This window comes from Phaethon lepturus, unplaced genomic scaffold (genome assembly GCF_000687285.1).
Source record: "Phaethon lepturus isolate BGI_N335 unplaced genomic scaffold, ASM68728v1 scaffold51389, whole genome shotgun sequence".
Taxonomy (NCBI): Eukaryota; Metazoa; Chordata; class Aves; order Phaethontiformes; family Phaethontidae; genus Phaethon; species Phaethon lepturus.
In genome coordinates, this window is record NW_010565048.1 from 2,011 (window position 1) to 25,235 (window position 23,225).

The 23,225-nt window shown below is 38.5% G+C and overlaps 1 protein-coding gene across 1 annotated transcript; it reads right to left on the reverse strand.

The window, feature by feature from the left end:
* Positions 1 to 2,121: 2,121 nt before the first annotated feature.
* Positions 2,122 to 20,890, reverse strand: TAF15 (TAF15 RNA polymerase II, TATA box binding protein (TBP)-associated factor, 68kDa; the record flags this gene model as incomplete). Its single annotated transcript, XM_010295047.1, has 15 exons — positions 2,122 to 2,501; positions 2,800 to 2,902; positions 3,001 to 3,086; positions 3,177 to 3,261; positions 4,619 to 4,708; positions 6,065 to 6,194; positions 6,738 to 6,847; positions 7,436 to 7,468; positions 8,060 to 8,094; positions 14,995 to 15,109; positions 15,935 to 16,218; positions 19,236 to 19,353; positions 19,432 to 19,522; positions 19,713 to 19,761; positions 20,854 to 20,890. Coding segments are annotated over 15 exons (1,406 nt in total), but the record flags the coding sequence as incomplete, so codon positions are not given.
* Between the last annotated feature and the right edge of the window lie 2,335 nt (positions 20,891 to 23,225).

Below are 23,225 nucleotides of genomic sequence, written 5' to 3' on the forward strand. Positions count from 1 at the left end.
TCTCTCTAAATACAGGACTATCCCTAGCATGACTGTAAGGCCCTGTATTTAAAAGACCAATCTGCTTAACCAGAGTGCAAGAAGTTAACAGAAGATGTTACCACGTCAGGAAAACGTAAAATTAATTCAGTCCTTAATATACTAGTTATAGATTTTTTACTTTTAAAGCTTTTTATTTTTCTTTTAACCTCATTAAAGCTTACCCTTCTGAACTTTAGGCAGCTGCTGAGAAAAACTGCGGTGCTAAAGGACTTACCAGAAACAGTTGGAGGGCAATGACGTAGTTAAGCCGTCATCTGGGTTTACATCTTTCACAAAACATCATTTCCCAGGCCTCTCTAAACTCATTTAACTCTCTCTACACCAAAAGCAACTAAAAAACATACACGCCATCAAACTAGTGCCAGCCTTTCTCTGTCTGACCCGCTAGTTTTCTATCAGACAGAACAGCTGGTGAAGAAGATGGCTTCACTGTCCCAAGAAACATGCAAGAACCCAGGCTGGAAAAGCTGTGAAAGTGGGGACAGCTCCAGCAGCTTTGCGGCTTACCTGAAAACTGGTCTACTTAATACTCGTGGGACGAGATGGGCAATGCCGTCCTGCCTCGGTGCAGCTGGTTTTGCTCAGCTCAGCCATGCCCACCTCTCCCTGCACTGCTTTGAGGGCTCAAGGCGCGGCCCCAAGGAGGTGTTCGCTCCCTGAAATGTGCCAGCACAAAAGAAAGCTTAGGCAGGCACACATCCCATTCTCTTCTCAGCTGCTGATCACTGCTTTCCTCTTCCACCCCATCCAGCAGCCACCACTCCCTCAGATCTGCCTGCAAGAGCACTCTCCAGCCTGCTTCACTCAGAATAATCACGCCGGCCTAAAAGCGATTAGCACTCCAACTTCTCTAGTCCAGCTCTTTTTTGACAGAACCAAGTCAGGAATATGAGGCTTCAGGTCTTACATCTTAAGCAAAACAACAGATACTGAATGTTTACAATTTTCCTTTCTAAAGCCTCACCTATACCCTACATTTTATTATGTCACTAACACACATATACCTCAAATTCCACTGTTTTAAGAGGAACAAGACATCCAGAATTGGTGACAAATGCCTTTTCTGACAGAGCAGCAACAGCACCCGTGCTTTCCAGGAGAAACCTTAAAAAGGCACTGCATAGTTATTACATTTACAGCCACGGGTAATTGCTGATTTGAACTTAACTGTTACCATGACCATGAATGTACACCAAGCCAGGATTTGGCTTACAAGCACTAACAAAAGCTATTTTTGTTCATTTCTTTGTGAGAGGCCATGGATATCGTGCAGCTGTGTGCCAGATTGTCAAGATTGTAACTACAGACCCTGAGAACTTGCAACTGTAGTATTTTGTCTGCCAGAGTATTGGACGACCAGACGTTCTCTCAAAGACGTGTGATGAAAAGGTAGCACTGGACACAAGCTGATTGTGGCAGCGCCAGCTTCTCATAGATCACCACCAATCCACTTCTGCAGCGTGCAGAGTGCCCTAGTCCGAGGAGGAGTGATAATTAACCTCCCTTGGGTCTTCAAACCTTGGCTTCGGTGCTGAATCCCAAATGCTTACGACGTGTCTACTGAGCCTTACCTGCATCTTACCTCGCAGATGAAACGGCTGCACACAACACTTGTTTGCTGTCACCCATACTTCAAAAGCAGCAATGAAAAGGTACAGAAATACATAGCAGATTACCTTCTTTTTTGAAGCCATCCCACCTTGGTTTTGGAGCTATCCTGGCCTGGACACAATATGCTCCTTGGCAGCACGAGAACACACTGCCATCTGCCTGCTCCTCGTGCAGGCTGCAGGGCACACCAAAGCATGCGGAGCAGGAAACGCAGGCAACGCAGGCCTCAGTCTGAGAGGGAAGCAAGAAAGGAGCAGGGGACAAGTCTGAAAGTCTGGGATAGAGGGCATGGGGAGCAAGTAACTCACCACCAACTTAACTGCAGATTTTTGCGAAGAGCACAGAGCTAGGGTCAAAGCAGCAGCGTCATTTCAAGCAAGACGCTGTTTACTACTTAGGTCATACCACAGGAAGACAGGGAATATGTAAGGAAATGCATGCAACTGAAATAACAGTGAAACAGTAAGATTTCACAAATAAAACAATCAGCATTTATTGTTGTATTACAAAACACTTCATATTTTGGCAATATTTTACAATTTATCCTTTTCCTTCTTAGGGCCTGTTGAAAAGGTATGGGGGGGGGAGAGGGAAGAAAAGAGGAGAATGTTGAAATCAAGATTAAATTTCAATGTCTTGCTTAAAAAAAAATCCTCCCAAACCGCCCCAAGTCCCTCCCACCAAAATAAAAATCTAGTTTCACTCGATTCCACTATCCAAAGAGGCCATGGGTGAAGCGGCAGGCAAAACTCTGGCAATTTCACTATCAAACGCATCAAGAAGACAAACAAAACATTCACAGTGGTCTTCAGTATGGTCTGTTGCGTTGATCATTTCTGAAATCATTTCTGAAAGGGAAATAAAAAGTTAAGGAATCCTTTAAGCAAATAACAAATAGCCTCTTCAGTCAAACATCTCTACGCCAACTTCTGTGTATTCTTCTGTGTTTAGATAGGCTTATCCAAAAATGCTCACAACACACTCAACGGGAAAACTGACTTATTTTCTCCGGAAGCTCCTATCTGTAGTTAATGTTTTCATAGCACATTGTGTGTGCACACATAAACAACACTCTTTTCCCACAGTCCTTATCAATTCCATGATCCGTATGCTACACAACCAAGCAAGGGCAAAGAAACTGCTTACCTCCCTCCCATTTTACCACCATAGCCACCTCCTCGATCACCGCCTCTGCCACCACGCCCTCGATACCCTCTTTCTCCTCCATAGCCACCTCTCCCACGAAAATCTGGAGGAAAATGCAAACCGACACATTAGCCAGGTTTCTCAAAAAGCTGCAGATGTCATTAACACATCTAACACTTCAGAAGAGATGTTTTTACACACCTCCTGATGGACGTGAATCTTCTGGTCTGGGCTCACCACATTGGTTGCAGGAATTCCTGCGAGCGAAGTTCATATTACCACAGGCCCTAGAAAAGACAAGGATTCCCCAGACTTAGCTGCTAAGAAACTCAGAGAGCATACATGAAACACCACTGCCCAATTAAAATGACACTTACGGATTAGGACAAACCCAATCACCATTTTTGGGTTCTCCACTTCTACCCTGGAAGCCCCCACCTCTTCCATATCCACCTCGTGAACCTGTAGACAAAATTATAATCAGAATAAAGGAGAGGAAGCATCTATGACCTATACATGAGAAACATTTATTAAGGACTGTCACTGGCTTCAGATCCCAAGTGACAGATAGACTTTTCAGGTGGAAGAAAAAGCATTTGATGTAAATATATCCCTACCAGGCAAGCCTCTGAAGCCATATTAGGAACTCTGAAAGCAGCAGGTAGTGTCAATGACAAAAAAATTGTACAACCATAGAATTCAGCATCTACTAGCTGAATTACTACTAGCTACAAGATAGCTAGAAGACTTGGGCAAATGACAACAGAAGTTTCAGCCACCACCAAATCTCAACAGCATTCGATGTCCTGAAGTTAATGTATCTGCATAGCTGAAATACATGTGTTCTTATGGACAGATTTGTAACTTAGGCAGACAGGCAAAAATAAGAAGCAAGGATAGCACATGGTGGCCTGAAAAATTTGCTCCACCACCTATTTTTTATGAATTCTTTTTCAGTAATAAAAGGAAACATGATCTGCTTGAATTGCCAATGGGTTAATATAAACCCACTATGTGCATTAATAGGATTTCATAAAGATTTAACAATGTATAATATCAACTACATATGGCCAGACTTAGTCACAGAACAAAAATTTAACAAAAAAAAAAATCTGTCTGGATTAATGCCAGGATGCATCTGACAAGCACAGGGACAACACAGTTCTTGCTTTCTGCATCAAGAAGACTAAGAACTTTTATACCAATTTAAGTTCTTGAAGAAACATTTTTTTTTTTCAGCCTACAAAACTGCCTGATCTAAGAACTAAAATTTTTTTTGACAGCTGCTTCCTGTAAAATAGTTAATTAACATCCAGTGGACTACTGGCAAAACTGTATTATACGGACAATTGGGGAGATTAACATCTCTTTATTAAAGGAGTCAGACATCCAACTGCTGCTCTAAGTCAGTAGCAGTTGAATAATTTACCCTGCTTAATACCATCTGGAAACATCAGAATATCTCAAGGCTTTGCTGTAATAAGCAAATACTCACTGGGAATTCACACCTATGTATGTGCAACCTGTACAGCCTCAACACCATTGTTATCCTGTCTCTTTAAAAGCAATGCTGAGACATGATCTGGAGACTTTCCAGTTCAAAAGGAAAGCATAAATTCTGTGCTGTGCAAAAGAGATTACACATTTCAGTTTACTTCACTTGGTTCAATCCTTATTACTCCCTTTCATGGCAGCATCCCAAAGGTCCATATACTTTGATGAATTGCTGCTTCAAAGTCAACTTCTCTTTTATAAACCAGTAATAGTTAAAAAGCATTTAACTACGTAAAAACAAGGATTCTATAGACGTTAGCCCCACCTCGACGTCCACCACCTCCACCTCCTCTCATGAATTCAGGCCTTCTAGTTGCAAAAGAAACTTTGATAACATTGCCATTGAATTCTTTTCCTGTGGAAAGACAGAAAGTGAAAGAGATCAATACAGCTCCCAACAACACAGCAGCAAGTTGAGAAGAACAGAAGTGATTTGCACATACAGAGTTAATACAAAGCTCTTAAGACACAGGGAGTCTGGAGTAAAGCTCTTGTTTTTTGAAAGCAGTGGTCCAAATGTGAAATGGCAAACACCGAGGTACTTGCTAAGTTCTCCATAAACCCACAGATTTAATTTAAATTAGATTAATTAAATTAATAAATCTTAATTTAAATGTGATCTGTAGGTTGCCATTTAACTAGACACATAAGAACATTTAAAAGATTTTTGGCCGTGTTCATGGACAAGTAATTCCGATCTTAGAACTCCCTCTGTTCTTTCCCCAAGTCAGGCAAGAAGACTTCTGTACAATTCACCAACCAGCACAAAAATTAAATACTGCCAAGTGAAAAACATGACCTTCTCAAACACAAAGTCTCAGTTCTCAATAGATGCAAGGTTTATCACAGGACAAACAGGACTGCATGGGTGCCTAATATAGTAATAATTGCTTTACCCTCTTAAACAAAAGTCAATCTGCATTTTATTAGCAAAATAGAAACCACCAAATAGCATGCCATGCCAGATTTTTTACGCACTATCATTTCACACCAGATGCTGAGTATGTCCTCTTGTTTCTGCCCAATATTATTAAAATTCTGTGCACATAGAAGGTCACAGGAGCAAGCACTTTCCCCCCAAGCACTTTCCCACTCTTTCTACTACGAAAGAGTATCACTATTTCCTGCATCAAGTCTGAAGAGGTTTCTATCAATGTATTTCTGGGATCTGCCCTCTTCCTCCACTGAACCCTAATTAAAAAACCCCCTTGTTCTTCATTGCATATATACAAAGCCCTTGGCACAAGATTGCCATAACCACTGCCAAACTCTAAAACTGCTACCACAACACTAATAATATCAATACTAACTCTGGAGGAAATCCCTCCAGCTGCTAACACAGATTACAGCTCTACTGGACTGAACATGAAGTTATGCTCTCCCGAGTGACATCAACACCATCTCTCATACTTTGTGCACGGATGACCGAGGTACAGCAGCAAACCCTAACAGTTTCATTACACATTTTTGGTCTTAATCACTAGCTGCTGCTCCACCAAATGAGAGGGAAAGCCAGCACACACAAAATACCATGAAATAGAGGTCTTTGTCCAAAAAAACCCTAAACAACAACAAAAAACCCAAAAGACAAGCCAAAAAAAAAAAAGCCAAACAAAAAGTATCATGGGGTCTCCCAATGAGGTTATTGACTTGCTTCTTCCACTGCTTGTTAGATTCATAAATAACCAAAAGAACCGGTACTCTCACCCACCGTCAAACCAGTCAATTGCTGCTTTAGCAGAAGGAGGGTCATCAAAAGATACTGTTGCTTCTCCCTTTGGTTTGCCAGTATCCTTGTCTGTATAAAGATTTATCATAGGTTTTCCAGTCTTTTTGTTGGTCTGAAAAGAAAGGTTGTACACTTGGCATAGGAGAAATACTGGTAAAGCTGGTTCATAGCATAAACTGTAACAGCTAAGTATCATTAGAAAGACAATTCTCTTGGAGCTAGATGGCAGAAACAGATGCTTTTGACTGAAGGATACTGACTGGCTGTTTCCATGAAGTAATGATGGGCCCAGGTTTTAAAAAAAATTGAGGTCAAGTGCAGGAAGCCCTAATTTAGAACTGCAGAAACAGAAGAAATCGCCATAGAACACAGAAGCGTACTTGCTGAAGTACAAGGGTAGTACAACGGATAGAGTTGTCAGTGCTAAGCGTTATAAAGACTAAAGAGATATGAAGCAATCTAAAAGTCACCAGAAAAAAGCTCCTAGTGCTGCCAGCTTACAAATGGCTGTAATCTGGGAGCCCAGATAAAAATATTATCTACAACTGGTGGGGAGTCAGAGTGAGCCTCTGCCTTGAATGATACCAGTACATTTCCAATACACTAGCTCCACAACTTCTCTTCCTTCTTACCAATGACTTCTCATTTCACATACCTTTATAATACCAATTTGTTTGAAATAGTCTGCCACTTGATCTGTTGAAACGTCCTCTCCAAGTCCTTGCACGAAGATAGTGTTGTTATCAGAGTTGTCAGACTCTGAATCTATGAAAAAATAAGCTACGTTTACCATGCATTTTTCTGGCAGCAACAGAAGCAACATTTTAACCTCAGGTCTATACTGCCTGGTAGCAGACCTGTAATCCCAAAGACATTTTGCATGAAATAAAAGCTGAGCAGAGAGTGTAATTTTGAAGTTAACACCATCAACTTCAAAACGCAGGCACAGCACCTTCAGATGCTGCAGTACATCAGAGACCGAATACATTCTACAGCTGACCAGCTGTCTGCCACACACTCAACTCATCCATGCAGCGAGGACATCCAAAACCATCAAAGTAGTATATGTTTTAAATAACACAAATTTAGCAGAAGCAATTTTAACAAGGAAAGCAGCTGCTTGACTCAAGCAGATCCAAAGTTCATCAGCAAATTCTTACTTGCTGCATGAAAGGACATAAAAAAAATTCACATGCACTTTAATAAAATACATCTCTTTCAAGGAAGACAAGCTTTAGCTAAATTTCTTTTGAGCCATGGGAATTGCAGCCACATCCATCTTTCCAGCCGTTCATTTTAAAAGCAATGACTTAAGAGCTATAATTCACTCCCACCCACTGCTTGTTTTCTTACCAGCATCTGATCTTGGTCCATAATCCCTTTGACCTATGAAACGGGTTTTAAAGAAGAAAAAAAAAAAAAAAAAAAGACAAAGACTATTTTTAGCAAAACATTTTCAAGTGGCTCTTTTAGAGACAAGAAAATATTTAAAGTATGTATGTAATGCATCTAAGATCTAAAACATTAACCAGAGGTTTAGAGAATATTTAATTAAAACGTTCAACAGAAGGTGTCTGTAGGACGTTAACGTGTTCTTTAACTTGCAGCATGTGGCAGTTGCCACACTGATGCTATGCTGGTGTTATCTTGCAAATGCTGGTTGTCAGATCACCAAGCAGTTTACCACTTTTTTTTGTTTTGTTTTTTACCTCTAGTACCTTTCTAAGAAGCATTTGTAACAAAAATTAAAAAAAGAAAAAAAAAAAATCCGGTGAACGTCACTGTCTCCACAAATTCTTTCATGCAATTTGACAAAGTAGAAATCCAGTTTATTGCTAAAAGTTTGGCTATTAACTCATGAACACACCAGCCTCACCAAAACACTATAATGCTTCTACTAGATAGTAACAAGATATTGGTGGCTTTTAGATTTATAAAGAATTTCCACTGAAACATTTTTGGATACTCGGCACTTACCACCGTAATTTTTGAAGCCACCACGGTCACCACCACTGCAGAGGAAAAATTGAAGAAATGATTTCTTCCTTAAGTCTCTACGTGCTGAGCCCAAGGCTCAATCTACAGTTAACTGATGACAAGGTGAGAGTTACTGTCTAGCAGCTAAAGCACCATCTCTACGTTCTCCTCACTACTCATTCATGGTCAAAGATTAAATTACATGAAAGTGAATAATCGCACAGGGTGCTGCACTGGAGAAGAGAAGCCCTAAAGAGTATTTTAAGCTAATCCATACACATGTCGTCGTTTCAATACTTCCTCCCATCCCGTAAGCCAAAATGACTGCTATTAAAAACTGGGTTTTAAAACAGAAACATTACTTTCATGAAGGTTAATGGGCTTTAATTGTAGATGTAATTGCTACTTTGGAATAATTAATACTTTAGTACTTTCCTAGAAGTAAGAAGAGCTGAAGTTAATTAACCTCTATTGTTTTGCATTTATATATGGGGGACAAATTAGCAGTATCAGCCATTCTCTGAGAAAGGGTCTTTGGGGACCTACTGTACTATTAGCACTTGACACTACAGAGAAGGTGTGTGTATGTGAGCTTCAAAAGCAGAGGCCGTGAAGTTTTATTTCATTCATTCTGAAACCTGTGGCACAAAATGTAGACCAAGTTAAGAGATTACACACATCAATTTTCAAAGGTTAGAAGGGGATTTTAAAATAGGACGTTACGCCTCCAATTATGTGCATGAAAATAAACCCTCACTCTTTTCAATGTAAATGTTCATATTAGTAGGATTTTTCACAACAGCATTTTTAATTGCATCCATGTTATGAACACAGTATAATCAATATTCAAAGTCTTCAGGAAAAATACAACCACTGGATTTTTTTAGAAAGTCAATAACCAAGTGTCAGAAAGACTGTCTCATACTGCCACGCACAACTGCCTGCTTGCCCTCCTCTGCGTGCCGGGACACAGCTGCCACCTGAAAATTGGGCAGGTTCACCCAACCCTGACAGCTCCCACACTCAGCAGCTGAGATAAAACCAGTTCAAATTCCAGCCCTGACGCAGAGAGCCGTCTCCAGACTCTGGAGCTACTGTGCCAGGACGAGTAGCCTCTTCTCGTTTTACGTTTTACAACTAGAAGTCGCTCCAGGTTTTATCCACTCTATCCACCAACACATCGGGTTCCAAACATAGGACACAAGCATCCCAGCAAAAGGCAATTAAATAAATCAGGGAGTAACTTCTCTGGCACTGTAGATCTGTTTTCTGTTATAGCAAAGGTAAAGTCATGAATGGGCGGTACTGCTTACTTAACATTCACGCGATAAAATCTGCCCAAAATAAGGGACAAAAGAGAAATAAGGATTCAACAGAAATAAGGATTTAGAGAGATGTTCTCTGAAGGACGACTGACATTCTGTGACAGTATCTATAAGGAGTATTAGATGTTTGTAATGACAGACTATAATTTTTACTTGGACTTTTAATTTTTTGCTGCAGATTTTAAATTGCATCTTCACGGAAAATATCTGAATGCTAAACTGCAGTGTCATTTACTCATAAGTAATTCATTCTGCTCATAAAAGAGGTAAAATGAATGAATTTTATATGCAACATCAAAGCTGGTCTTTATTCAAGGCTGGCTATTTTCAAGGACTGATGATAAAAACAATGGTGATAAAATTTACTGTAAATACCTTTCTGCCACTTCCAATTCACTTCAGCTTAAAAAAAATCACTATGACACAACAATATTCATTAGGATGCCTGCTCTTCTAGGATTTTAACTCAGAAATAACAGATACAAGAGTGAATACATCAGTCATGAAAATGTTATAAAAGTTTTCCAACCCTATGTTACAGTCCCAATTCATCAGAACAGCATAATCCAGCACATGTGTCTATTCTGATTTTAAAGTATACATCAGCAGAGACATAAATTAGAAAAAACAACAATCTAAAAGCATACAGAAATTAAGTTTGTGATCAACATAGCCAGGATTTTACAGGAAGTGAGGTTTTTGCTAAGATACTGGGCTAAAAATGTATGTACCATGATTCTAAGTGATAGAATTGGATATATAAAATGTAAAGGAAGTCATACTCAAATGCCTAATTTCTAACTTTGTGATACAGTAATTCAGTGCCCTGCACTAACAAGTACAATCCGCAATTTTTAATTACTGTTTTTTAATTAATGTCTGTAGAAATGCGCAAACATGCTTCAGCATGTTATCTCTGCTTAGTCTCACATAACCAACCCAACCAAAACCTGCATCAATTCAGTGACAGATGCTTTGATGACAGATTAATGCTTTCCTCCATTTTTAAGTCCCATTTCACATGTGATTTATAAAGCTGCAGTGTGTTACGTTCCTGAGATTGCTGGGCAAAGCTACCTGAGATCCCCAGGAGGCACGCAGATATGCTGCAGCAAGCGAAGTCAAACACAGAAACTGGTTGCAAGCAGCTGGTGACCCAGTCTCAGATTTACCCCTCACTGAGACCCAAAATTCAAGTCTCAATCTCAGCAATGGAATTATTTCCTTCACTATTCTCAGAGAACATGTGGAAAATGTAACTGCAGTGTTCCACAGTCTATTGCTTTACCAGTCTTACACACAGACCATAGATGGGTGACCAGATGGAGTTTGGAGTTTTAACATCCTATGTTAGAATCATGAACAGGTCGCTAAAATTCAGCAATGCCACCAGCAAAGAAATAAAAGAGACTGAACTGCAAGGAGCCAGAATGTACACATGGTACCATTTGTGGTGACAGAAACTTACTGCTATGAAAGAAACTGATGGGTCATCAGAGGGTCTTTTCTCCCTATACTCATCATATATATAAACATCACCTACTTGAGGTAAACGGAGTTCATCTGAACATTGCTTACTTCAGCTGGGAATAACTCACAAGGCACAGTTAAATGGAGAGCTGAACATTACAGAGACAAGAAATACACTTTAAAAAAGTGATCAGACATTAGAAGAGGTAGCACTAAGAATTCAGGAAACAAATTTCAGCCTCCAACATGCATCTGTCTCGCCAAGCCTGTGGGAGTTATATGTAAGAATGTATTTTTACAAACAAGAAAGGAATGGTTAGTGCACCAACAAAGTCACTGACTGATGGCTTTTTTTGCTGCCTATATTTATTGCCTCTTTTCATGTTTTTCCAAAGTCTATATAAGGCTAAGCTCAAGCATATATATTACAAGTCAAAATATTAATTCTGAACACAAACCACAGTGTTGCACTAAGTTGTAGTTTCTTTATATCACAATAAACTAATTCCCAGTCATAACAGCTAATATAGCAATTAAGCTGCAGAGGTAACTTTTGTTTATAGTACATCAACATCAAACCTCTGCAAGGGGCGGGGGGGGAATCTATGCTGAGCAAAGTTAGGATTTCTATAACAAATCCTAACCCAATGGTAAATCCTTTTCTAAAGTGCATCTACGTAGTTCCACCAACACAGTGTGCATGAGCGGATTCAAAGGCAAAGCTTCTCTCATTTAATCCCCAGACTCTAAAAGAAGGGCAGTGTCACAGGTACGGCTACTTGACTGCCTGAATGGCTTTCACAAGATGAAAGAAAGTAAACCTGCCTTGTATTGCTACTGTATTTCCCACTTATGTGCTTAACCAAAACAATTTGGTCCCACAGTCACCACAAGCAATTAATTCCTTATCTTTCAGATGCTGACTCTAACAAAAGGGTGACTTATTCTACAAGGAAACTTGGAAGAATAACTTAAAACTCTGCATTCTCCAGAACTGGTGTACCTGCTTTCTAACCAAAAGAGCTCAAAGATGAGATTTCTACAACGGGCTTTAAAAAGAGAAAAGATTTTGCTCCTTTGCCAAAATACAAATTAGTGAGATCATCAATTTTTCAAGCTTCAAAATGAAAGGGTAGAAAAATTCTACTAAAATCCCAAAAGATGTAATTCAAGACCATTAAAAAAAACCCTGAAGAATAATTTTGAAACCCAAAGTTACTGAGATTAAAAAGTAAACATCTGATGCATATGAAAATTATTATTCTCTATCATGATAATATCAGCTAGGGAATCTGAGCAGTAATTTCTCAAAAGATATTGTCTTCTCAGTGCTGCATGACTTTGCACAGGCACAAAAGAAAAATGAGTGCTGAAAGCATTCACTACAGTACATATCCAAGTCAGTTTTCAGAATAACGATTCATACCTTAACATTAATAACTATGCTTAGAACTACTTTTACAAAGGTTATTCAAAGAAATGAAAGTTCTCAAAGTTTAAAAATGCTAAATTGATTTTGCCCCAAGTATTCCAGAATAATTTTTTTGCACTTGCAGACTGCTCTGAGAGGTCTTCATGCAGGGTAAGTTTATACAGGCAAATGCAACCTGCAGAAATCTCATGGAAGAACTGATGTTGCAGCCAAAGTCCCTGTATCACAAGTACAGGACAGCAGCAAGTCAGTGACGACACTCGTGAACAGGATGCGTTGATGGCCCAGCACTACAGAACAGATTAGGCAATTCGCAGGAACACCAATAACTGGGTAATGCTCTTACGGATGAACAACAAGCTGCAACAAGTTCTGCTTGCATTGAAATGCCAGTCAAGACAAAATTTTATTACCAGCTAACATAGAAGGGATTCATTTGCTGTGATCTCAAGTTAGCTATTAATTTTTTTTTGTAATATCAATGAACGAGATATGGAGAAGTTGAAAAACAAGCACCATACAATCACTTGAGAAGTCTGTTTAGGTGATTTAGACCTTTTTTTTGTGTTGATAGAACTGCCTTACACATTATTTTCTAACCACTGCATTATTACAGCAGTACAGATATCTGTGTAGAAAAGATTTTTAGACAAATTATTTCCTGCTGTCTATGGAACTTGCACAGTTTAATGCTAAGCACCAAAATGTGATCAGAGTAAAAAAACTGAAAATGATAACTAATTATTGGAGATAGACTTGACATGCCTACACGAGCTGCTTTTGGGGAGCGGGGGAAGAAACCCAAGGAAACAAAACCTACCCTGAAACCCCACATTTTCACAGGACTAAACATGATTTCTTACCTTATTGGAAGTTCTTTTCCCCTTGATCATACAGTTTATTTAATTCAACCTTTTACACTTTTTTAATAAGCATGACTTTGGTAAAATATGTATGTCCTAAGCAGAATCCCTGGGGCATCATAATTATGCACGAAGACTGAATGAACATATATGACACTGCAGTTTCAGAAAAAATTCTCTGCAAACAGCATTAAAGACTGCATCACTTAACAGAAGAGGACAGACTTTCTAATAAATGCCTTCTCATTGTGCTGTATTTTCCCCCACTTCTCCATTCACCTCCACTCTTCTTCTTTTGGCTTTCAAGTCCACTGATGTACCTACTATTATCTACATGGATGTGTGAACAAATTTTTTTTATATTTTGGAAAAATATGGGAAGAGGCTTTATTTTCACAGACATTAATTTATCTTACTTTATCTTGCAAAGGCAGAAGTTTGTTTCAAAGTGATAAAAATCTACCAAAAGTATGTTTTTTGAAGCTCACATTCATTCCTCTTATTGCAAACAATTTTTTAAAACCTCAGATTTTATTATGGGAATATGGAAAACCCTCATCCACACAGAAGAGCTAATTTAAAAAAAATCGTTCAGTTTTAACTGAAAATGAACTCGGAAATTACTTTGCTAGTTAAATTTATATTGTATAAAACCCAAACAAACTGTAACATAAACCAACTATTAATATGCTTTTGTAATTGTGCTACCACACCTAATTAGGAGAGATAGAGTCCACCTACATCATCAAAACAGCAAGCCATGAAGTACAATTTGGAACCACCTTAGGAGCAGGCAAATTCTAAATATGGTTTAAAAATAAATACTTTACACTGTTGGATTGTTTTATTGAAATGAGATCAGTTCAAACAAACAGTGTTGTATAATTAGAGTTCTTCATCTGGAGTTCTAGCAATAACCCAGAACTGTGCAGCCTGTTAAAGGGTAAGTGGTGCTGACAAGCAACACTTCAAAGTTCACTGGAAGCTTCAACGTCCTTGCTTTGCATCAGTGACCACCCTACACCCCCAATCATTTCACGGAGATACATAAAGGGTACCCAATTGTGATAGGTTATTATGAAATAATAATGTCATCTGCCCTAGGTCAACAGGATTTAAAACAAAGGTCCCAAACTCTCAGACCTATGCATGAGATCATGTGCAAGCACAAGATTAAATATGTGCATAAAATTTCCTTGCCTAAGGCAACAGCAGAAGGGGTGACAGTACTGTTAGTATTTAAAATCTACCTAAAACAAACGTGTTGAGACTGACAGCTAAACCAATAGTAAAAACTGTATTTTAACAGGAGTTTAAAACTGAAAAAAACTGTAAAGAACAAGTAATGTTATTACTAAATTATTCCTAAATTATTTAGGAAGCAGAAAGATAATTAGCCAACCTTAGTGTAATCATTTGCATTGTAAAGTCAAAATACTTCCCTGCTAAAATATTAGCTACCTTAGCTATGAATTTTATAAAACTTTCTCAATCCTTGGCTGTTGGTTTTCTTGACATTGACAACAAATTTCTACAGGTTTTAAAATATCTTATTTCAAGGGATGGGCTCAGGCAGTTTTTGTATTGCAATTCATATAAATAAAAAGCAGCTATGTATCATAACAATCAAATGCTTGGTCTCAATTTTTCTGAGCCTAAAAGCCTTTCCTAGGCAAAACACATTTCTGTACAGTGCAGAAAGGTTTAATTTTAGAAACCTTCCATTTTTTGAAATCTAAATCTGAACCACATGAAGAATAGACATATAGTAAACAAAAATTAAAAACAGCTAAAAAATAAGAAACAAGGGGAAGGAACTGCAGGCACTGGAATGAGATCACTTACCTATATCCAGACATATGACCTCTTCCATCCATGTCATATCCCCCTCTACCTCCTCCCTGTGACCCGCCATATCCTCTATTATCTTCTCCATACCTGCTCTTTTCACGACGATCATCTGGAAGAATGAGTAAAACAAAACAAAACATGAGTAAACTGTAGTGCAAACCGCAGTGCAGTGAAAATTCCCACCCTACAATTATTTCCCCCCTGCCTCAAGTCTACCATTTAAATCTGGAAAGCATTAACTCCTAAATCACTTACATTATCTACACCACAAAGTAATGGAGCAAAGTTTGATTTTGTTCCAGTTATCTCCCTTGGCTTCCAGGGCCACAAGGCATCTCAAAATGTAAATGCTCTGTACCTTAATTACACTCCATTTTCCAAACATTAAACATATATTGCCTAAAATATACTTTTCATTCTACTTCCATATAGTCTTCCCAGTTTGCAAAAGACATCACTGAAGACAGAACAAGGATAAAGCGCGTGGGTTGTGCCACTTGTGTGAAGTTATTGCAAAAAAAAGGGCTGATCTTAAACTTCTCATTTCCCTCTATGTCAGAATTCACCTACACAGCGTAAAGCTGGAATGTGAAGTGCAAGAACTCTTCATGACTGATCAAGACATGTCATCCTCATGCAGGAAGAAGGTTCAAATAGTTTAGAAGAAAATTCCATCTAGAATTGCAGAACTCAGGGACATGGACTTTGCAAGGCTGCCTCCAACAAATGCAAAATTTTGGGGCCCCATCAGTTTTTCATCTCTGCATAGCGTTTTGAAAATCTTAACAAATAAAACATTCCCCAAGAACATCAACACGGAAAAAGAGCCTTAACTGTGCATCAAGTCAATTGCCGGTGGAAGGAATTCCAACTACTTCACAGTGCTTCCGCTCAATTTTATTAGCCAATATTGAATTCAACCTGTGAATTTTACCTTGGCTGTTGTGGCTATAGCTTCCCTTCTGAGACTGGTAGGACTGCTGAGAATGGCCATATGAGCTTTGGTGCTGGTTATAGCCTGACTTTTGGTCATATGAGCTCTGGTGGCCGTAGCCCGACTGCTGGTCATATGAGCCCTGGTGGCCATAGCCCGACTGCTGGTCATATGAGCTTGACTGCTGGTCATAAGAGTCTTGGTTTTGTCCATAGCTTGACTGCTGGTCGTAAGAGCTTTGGTGCTGACCATAGTTTGACTTTTGTTCATAAGAGCCTCTTCCACTTAAAATAAACAGAATGTGTGTTAATAGCTAAATGTTCACAGAGCAGAGAGCAAAATAATGGCTGAAAATTCACGACATTGCTACAATTTTCTAGTCACAGTTACCTCCCAGTCATTACTGGCATATGGATATAAAAATACTCTATATTTCATCTCTGTTGGGTTATATCTGCCTTCCAATAAAAGCAAGGCAGAAAACTGTGTCACCATCACTTTCAAAACATCCTCAGTTTCCGCTGTAAATGTAACTTAACAGCATCACTCCTTCTACATATCCCAGCACAATACTTGCTTTCTCCCCTCTCTCCAGTAGCATGACAATGTCTGACACATAGCCCGTGACCTGCTAAATGACAAATCCTTCTCTACAGAACTGCAGAGAAGACACCTGCTGCTCACGTGCCGCTGATACTTGCAGCCAAAAAAAAAAAAAAAAAAAAATCCCAAAATGTTGCTTTCCCTGAATTGCAACTTATCTTTTTCTGGGTGTTCTACCATTTGGCCAAGAACTTCTCTAACTCTTGTGATGTCCTCTGACATACTCACAGTTCTTCCCTCTTTAATGCCATCTACATTTAGTATCCAACTAACTTTCATCAGAAACATTGACCAATATCAAATCTAGCATACTCCAACACAATGTGGCTATACATTCTGAGAGGGAGCCATAACTCTTCTCTGACTAATAACAACTTTAAAGCAACCACAGAGAAATCTCACCTACACCATACTTCCCTAGGCAACTTCAGCGTCCAAGGCAGAAACAGAAGTATTTTGAAAATCTAGGTATATGAGAGAATAGTTCCAGCTGGATTATGCTTTCATAGCAAGACATTATGTAGATTTATCCAGGAAACACTGGCTGCTACTCATACCTTTGCTTCCCCCTCGGGTACTTAGTTGCGGTTTAACTGTACTATTTTTTCAATAATTGAAATTTATCACTGACCTCTGCCACCCTTTCTTCTCTTTCTCCTCCCTGCTTCCACCCTTTTTCGTTTGCCACTCTCCAGGCCTTGGCAATCTCACTTGCTAGTCAAAATATCTCAGAAAAACAAACAAAAAAATTTAGGAGCCTACAGAAAGTTTCCACTAGCATTTCAAAGTACTCTACAATAAAGTCCATTAGGTCTAACCAACCTCAAAATATCCCATCCCTGTATATCCAGTCTAATGTGCTCTCTCCCAGTTCTAGCCTAGATCTTAGCTTTAACATAACTAATCCCAGCGGCAAAGAGCTTGCAAATATTTTTGTTAGTATCTTCACTTCAAAAAGTCAGCTCCACTTTAGCCTTTGCATCATCACCAATGGAGGAAACATTGTTGAGAGCATCCACTATTTGCTGTTTTTCCTTCCTTCCCTTTTAGCTCCCGAGAGCTACTATTTTGTGGCCATCCTCTTCAAAGTTGCCATCATTTAATTTCTCTGTTTCTCCTTACTTGTTACAACCATACATTCAAAAGTTTCCCTCCAATGTCTTTTTTTAAATTTCCTTGGTCAAAAACAACTTGTTGGAGAATCTATGCTCCAGACATCTACAGAGTTAAAAACTACATTATTGTCTAGTCTTGTACCTTTGTACAGATCTAATAAATGCTCAGAACAAAGCAAAGCAAAACTTAACTGTGTACCTGCCTTCGCTATGGATGCGAAAAAGATACTCCGAGTGTCACTTACTGTGGACAGATTAAGACCTTGCTTGTTTATATGAAGATGTTTTGTAACTACATACTAACTACGCTAACTACAAAACCAGAAACCAAGTACAGGTTTGCTGAAGTCCAGATTATCAGCTTGCAAAAAAATAGAAAATACTTGGACCTTGGACACAAGAATGAGGTTTAGTACATGACAGTGTCCTTTAAAGAGGTCGCATGATCCTCAATAAAGATCTTTTGTGTGTGCACAAAGCTTGTAAATGGTATAATGAAGGTATTCTAGCACCAAGTGGCCTTGTAAGTTGTTATGGGAAGTTGGGTTGTATTTTCCAATGTACTTTCAAAGTTGTACATCAATGTTCAAAATCATCCTGAAATTGATTACAGTACAACATCACTTCAAGTAAAATACGTTTGCAATAGCGTAAAGTACTGAATCACAGTGCGGTATGCATATGCACATTTAAATTATTGATGAGGATATAAAAAACATGATGTTTTGAGAATCCTACTTAGTTGGAAAAAGAAAAGATACTTCTTAAATGACATTTCTGAATCCTTTCCTCCTCTTTCACCATGAAAAGTTATTCTAAGCCAGATAAGAAGCCTGCAAATCTAAGAGCAGTTAAGAACTTCCTTGCTAACATCTTATTTGAACTTGATAACGAGTACTGTAAGTTTATACAAAAGATCATGATTGAAGAGGTACTTGATACATCTTTTTCTTAATCAAAATACTCTCTACCAAGCCCATTCTTCATTGCAGTCACTACGCAAAGACTTTCTAAAGTGTATCTTCCCGTACAGCTTGACTTCAAAACAACTGCAGCCATCCTTCCTACACAAAGAAATATTCTTAGAATCATAGAATAGTTTGGGTTGGAAGGGACCTTTCAAGGCCATCTAGTCCAACCCCCTGCAGTGAGCAGGGACATCTTCAACTCGATCAGGTTGCTCAGAGCCCCGTCCAGCCTGGCCTGGAACGTTTCCAGGGATGGGGCATCTCTCACCTCTCTGGGCAACCTGTGCCAGGGTTTCACCACCCTCATTGTGAAAAATTTCTTCCTTGTAACTAGTCTGAATCTACACTCTTTTAGCTTAAAACCATCGCCCCTTGTTGTGTCGCAACAGGCCTTGCTAAAAAGTCTGTCCCCATCTTTCTTATAGGCTCCCTTTAAGTATTGAAAGCCTTCCCTTACCTCCTGCTCTTCCAGGCATTAAAAATGTCTTAAGAATGTGGATTTTCAAATGTTTGTCCTTTTTTTTTTTTAGCAGGAAATTTGTTATAGCTCTAGTTAAGAATGTAGAACTACTAGACAGTACTTGGAATAGGTACTGTTAATCTTGGCTTCCTTACCCTCTAGACGACCCTTTCTGCTGCCCCTGACTGCCATAAGACTGCTGGTTGTATGAGCTCTGATTCTGATTTTCATAACTGGATTCATCATCGTATCCCTGGGAATCTTGTCCGTAACCTGGAAATTGAGGAAGAAAATTTTTAGTAAATATTCACCTTTTAATTACTGCCAATGAATGTAACAAGCTAGCCAAACCTGTTTGATTTTGTCCATAGTTCCCATGATAGCTTCCATAGTTCTGTCCGTACGAGGAATTGTCTCCACTCTGCCCATAACCAGAGTATCCCTGTAATTTAAAGAACGTGCTCAAATAAGTGTAACTTCCACAGCAGGTAATTAGTGTTTTCCTTCACTAGACACGATCGCAAACATTAAGCACAGCTAAGAACAGACTTCTTTCCTGGCCCAGGAACAATTATTTTTACTCAAGGAACATCTGCTTTAAAAGACACAATGTTTTTTTTTTTTCAACCTACCTGTGCTTGTCCATAATTTTGACTGCTCTGATTGCCATAGGATGAATAGCTGTAAGAGAAAAATGTATTTAGTCAATCCTTACAGTGCCCTCCCCATGGGTTGGAAAGTAAAGGTATTTTTGGTGTCACTTTAAGTTTCTTTTCATTCCAAAATAGGTGTTTAATCAAAGTACTGCAGTTGTAGGCATATTAGAACCGCATCATTGAACTAATGATTACCACAGTTGACTGTCAGAAGCCAGAAGAGCTTATTTTAATTTCTGCTGTGTTTCAAGTGTAAATTTAAAGTACCTGAAAGTTAAGCTTACTGTAATTTGACAGATTCTTCAGAATCACAAAAAACTTTATTGTATGAAACCAAGGCATTTTAAGTTTTTCAGTATTCTTAGAAAGCTAATCTTAATCAATTACTGTCAATTTGGTATTTGTTGGACTTATTCAACAATAACACCATCAAAAATAACACTAGTTTTAGATTATACTTACTCGTTATTCTGCCACTTAAGACTTCGTGAACTGACAGAAGAACCATGTGCTGAAACTCATATCATACCCAGGTATCAACTCAAACTCACATGGTGCCATATGCATAGAACCTTGTGACTTTCATTAGCATAGTCAGTATTAGCTGTGATTTTCATACTTCCATTAAAACACTTTTGTTTCACCGACTAAAATAGCCTCCAAAACCTTGCAACTATTTTATGAACTGGCTTTTAAATTTCACAATTACGAACAGTTATTAGAAGGTTCTAACAAAAAGTTCCCTCCAACGGGAAAATAAAATTTTACATCCATATGGCCCATCACCTTCACACGTGTATAGCCTTTGACTAAAATCTTAGTGAACAGCTTAAGGCAGTCATATGAAAAATATTTCTCTATGTTCATGACATTTCAAAAGTTCTTACTATTAAAAGATGTCATTTCAATTTAAACCTGCTTATTGTCTTCCCTTGAGAAATATAATTTTTTCCCTAAGACATGTAATAAAGGTGTAGGGCATAAGCTTTCTGCACCTCTAACTCCAAAAACATATCAACATTGTATCATGCCCAAAGATTCAAACATCATGCTGGGAATCCTAAATGGCCTTTTATTTTGCAATTTAATTGCTAACAGCAAAAAGTCCCACACATACCTCTGCTGGCCCCCAGACTGACTGTAACTTCCAGAATCTAGAAAAAGAAGTAAGTCATATTGAGAACTTCCAATAAACATTTTATTCCTCTACTTACTATAGGAGGAGGAAATTTGGGGAGAGGGAGAAAGGTTCAAGTACACTGGGTAATGCAGCTACTGTCCCTGCAGAATGAGACAGCTTCCTCTTCATTAAGACACAAGAAAATACTAAGACCAGGAGAACAGAAGCTCTGGGCGTGGGGGACTCAACACAGGCATAGCTACTTTGAACTTGCCTTTTGAAGGATCTGAATTCCATTTTCAAGGCATCTCTTCAAATAGTCGGGACTGCACAACCCCCTGTAATGGCTATCGAATACGGTGCCATCATCAATGAAGAGAATGCAGCAACTTAGCTAATCAAGCGAAGCTAAGTACATCAGTCCTACTGAACACCTTTCTAAAATGCCATAAGAAAGCTCTGCCTAGCAAAAGGAACAGACACAGGCAGAATTTGCAGATGTAAAATCAGGGATGGAAGAACCATGACATCTCCCTTCTTCTGTCATATTGCAAAAGGAGAAACATTACTGACTGCTCAAACCATGCAAGAATGAATCCATTTACAGACAACACAATTTGTCCAAGCAGGTATTATGAGTATTATTCCCAATTAATGTAAGCCTCTGTTATCATTAAATTGATTCTTGAAACACACTGGAAGACTCTGAATTTCAAAATACGACCTCAAGTTAAGAAAAAAAAAGGTCACTGAAATAATTTGACTTGTATTTAAGGAAAGCATCTAATTTGTAAAAGTGATCAACGTTACGAAAAACCCTACTACCTGCTAGCTGGAATTAAATTCTTTAAATAGAGTGCTTTGTCTTTACTGATTTAGCTTATCACATTGTTTTATCTTGGTAGTCGCACAATGATGGATTTCCTTGTCTTCTACAAAACTGCAAATTTTTATGTGTTAAAAGCTCTTACTATACAGAGGAAAATGCACATTCTTTCTGATTTAGCTTCCCAAGCCAGATGCTCGTAACAGATGCAGACACACAGAACACCCGTGCACTGCTCCATCAACCTCAGACCCTTCAGAATTCAGACTGTCATGGGCAGGCCTCACCTCTTCAGAGATACCCACACGCCCCGAGCTGCTCTATACCCTAACAACTTCTTAACTGCATGGACTCTGTGGATCTCGCTTGCTATGCAAGAGTCTCAATTCCTCTTGACATTTTTGCTTGAAATTCCCACCTTCTTGTCAAAACCCAAACACTTTCTTCTTTTCTCTACCAGCCTCACCGGTACTGTCACTCTGGGTAACAGCCTTGCAATTTTTCTGTTCCTTTCAAATCACTTCAAGAACTTGTACAAATATTGTGGTGCTGCAGCCTAATAAAAACTATCAGGTACTTCTCTGTTTTCATCCCTCATTTCAGTCTTTCCCCCACGCTCCTTCTCTAACCTCTGCACCTACAGCTGTCTAAAAAGCTGAAACCAAGAACTAATTACAATTCAAGGTAAATGTCATAAACTATAAGCGACTATAACCATTTTCCAATCAAAACACTCATCAAATTGCGTAAAGTCTGTTCATTATATCTCCCTCATCTGGTTATAAATCCAATCCTGCAGTACTTACACATATACTTAAACACATGCAAATGTACCTCCAAGATGAGGATATCACCTAATCTATTCAGACATGAAGCAGCATTTTTAACGGTAAAGTATCTCCTCAAAGCAACACAAAGCATCAAATTTCATATTCTGTACAAGAAACATTTACCAAAAGCTAAGATGAGATGAAACAACATTTCATTTCACATGTCCTATAAAACAGTTTCACTCAGATGTGAAACTCTCCTCCTTTTGCACTGCTGCACAAATATTTCACTGCCTTTTCATTAAAAAAAAAAAAAAAGTAAAAGTGCAACTCAAAAATGTTTATTGTTTTTAATGCAGGTAAAATTCTTACATTATTTCAATTTAAATGATCACAAAGATTACTATTAAGTAGGTAACCACATTTTAAAACTATGGCTTAACTCTAAAATTTATATGCTATTAATGCTGCTAACTAAAGCAAAGAATATTAATGGTTTTATCAGAAAGAATTCTTGACTAAGGATGTAATCGGGTATAAATTGAAGGATTACATTTAATCTCCTTAGCTTCTCCCTTAAAAAATTCTGCCAAGCCACAACATTTTGGAAAAAGTTTGAAAGCAACCAGATAAGGAGCCTGTAAAGTACAAGTACACAGAATCAGAGGAATTTCCTTTATTTATATATTTTTCTACATCCTTTGTTGGACCTTTTAGTCTACAGATTTCTGATTGATTTATTTCGGTGGGCTCAATGGGGACAGGAGTCTGTA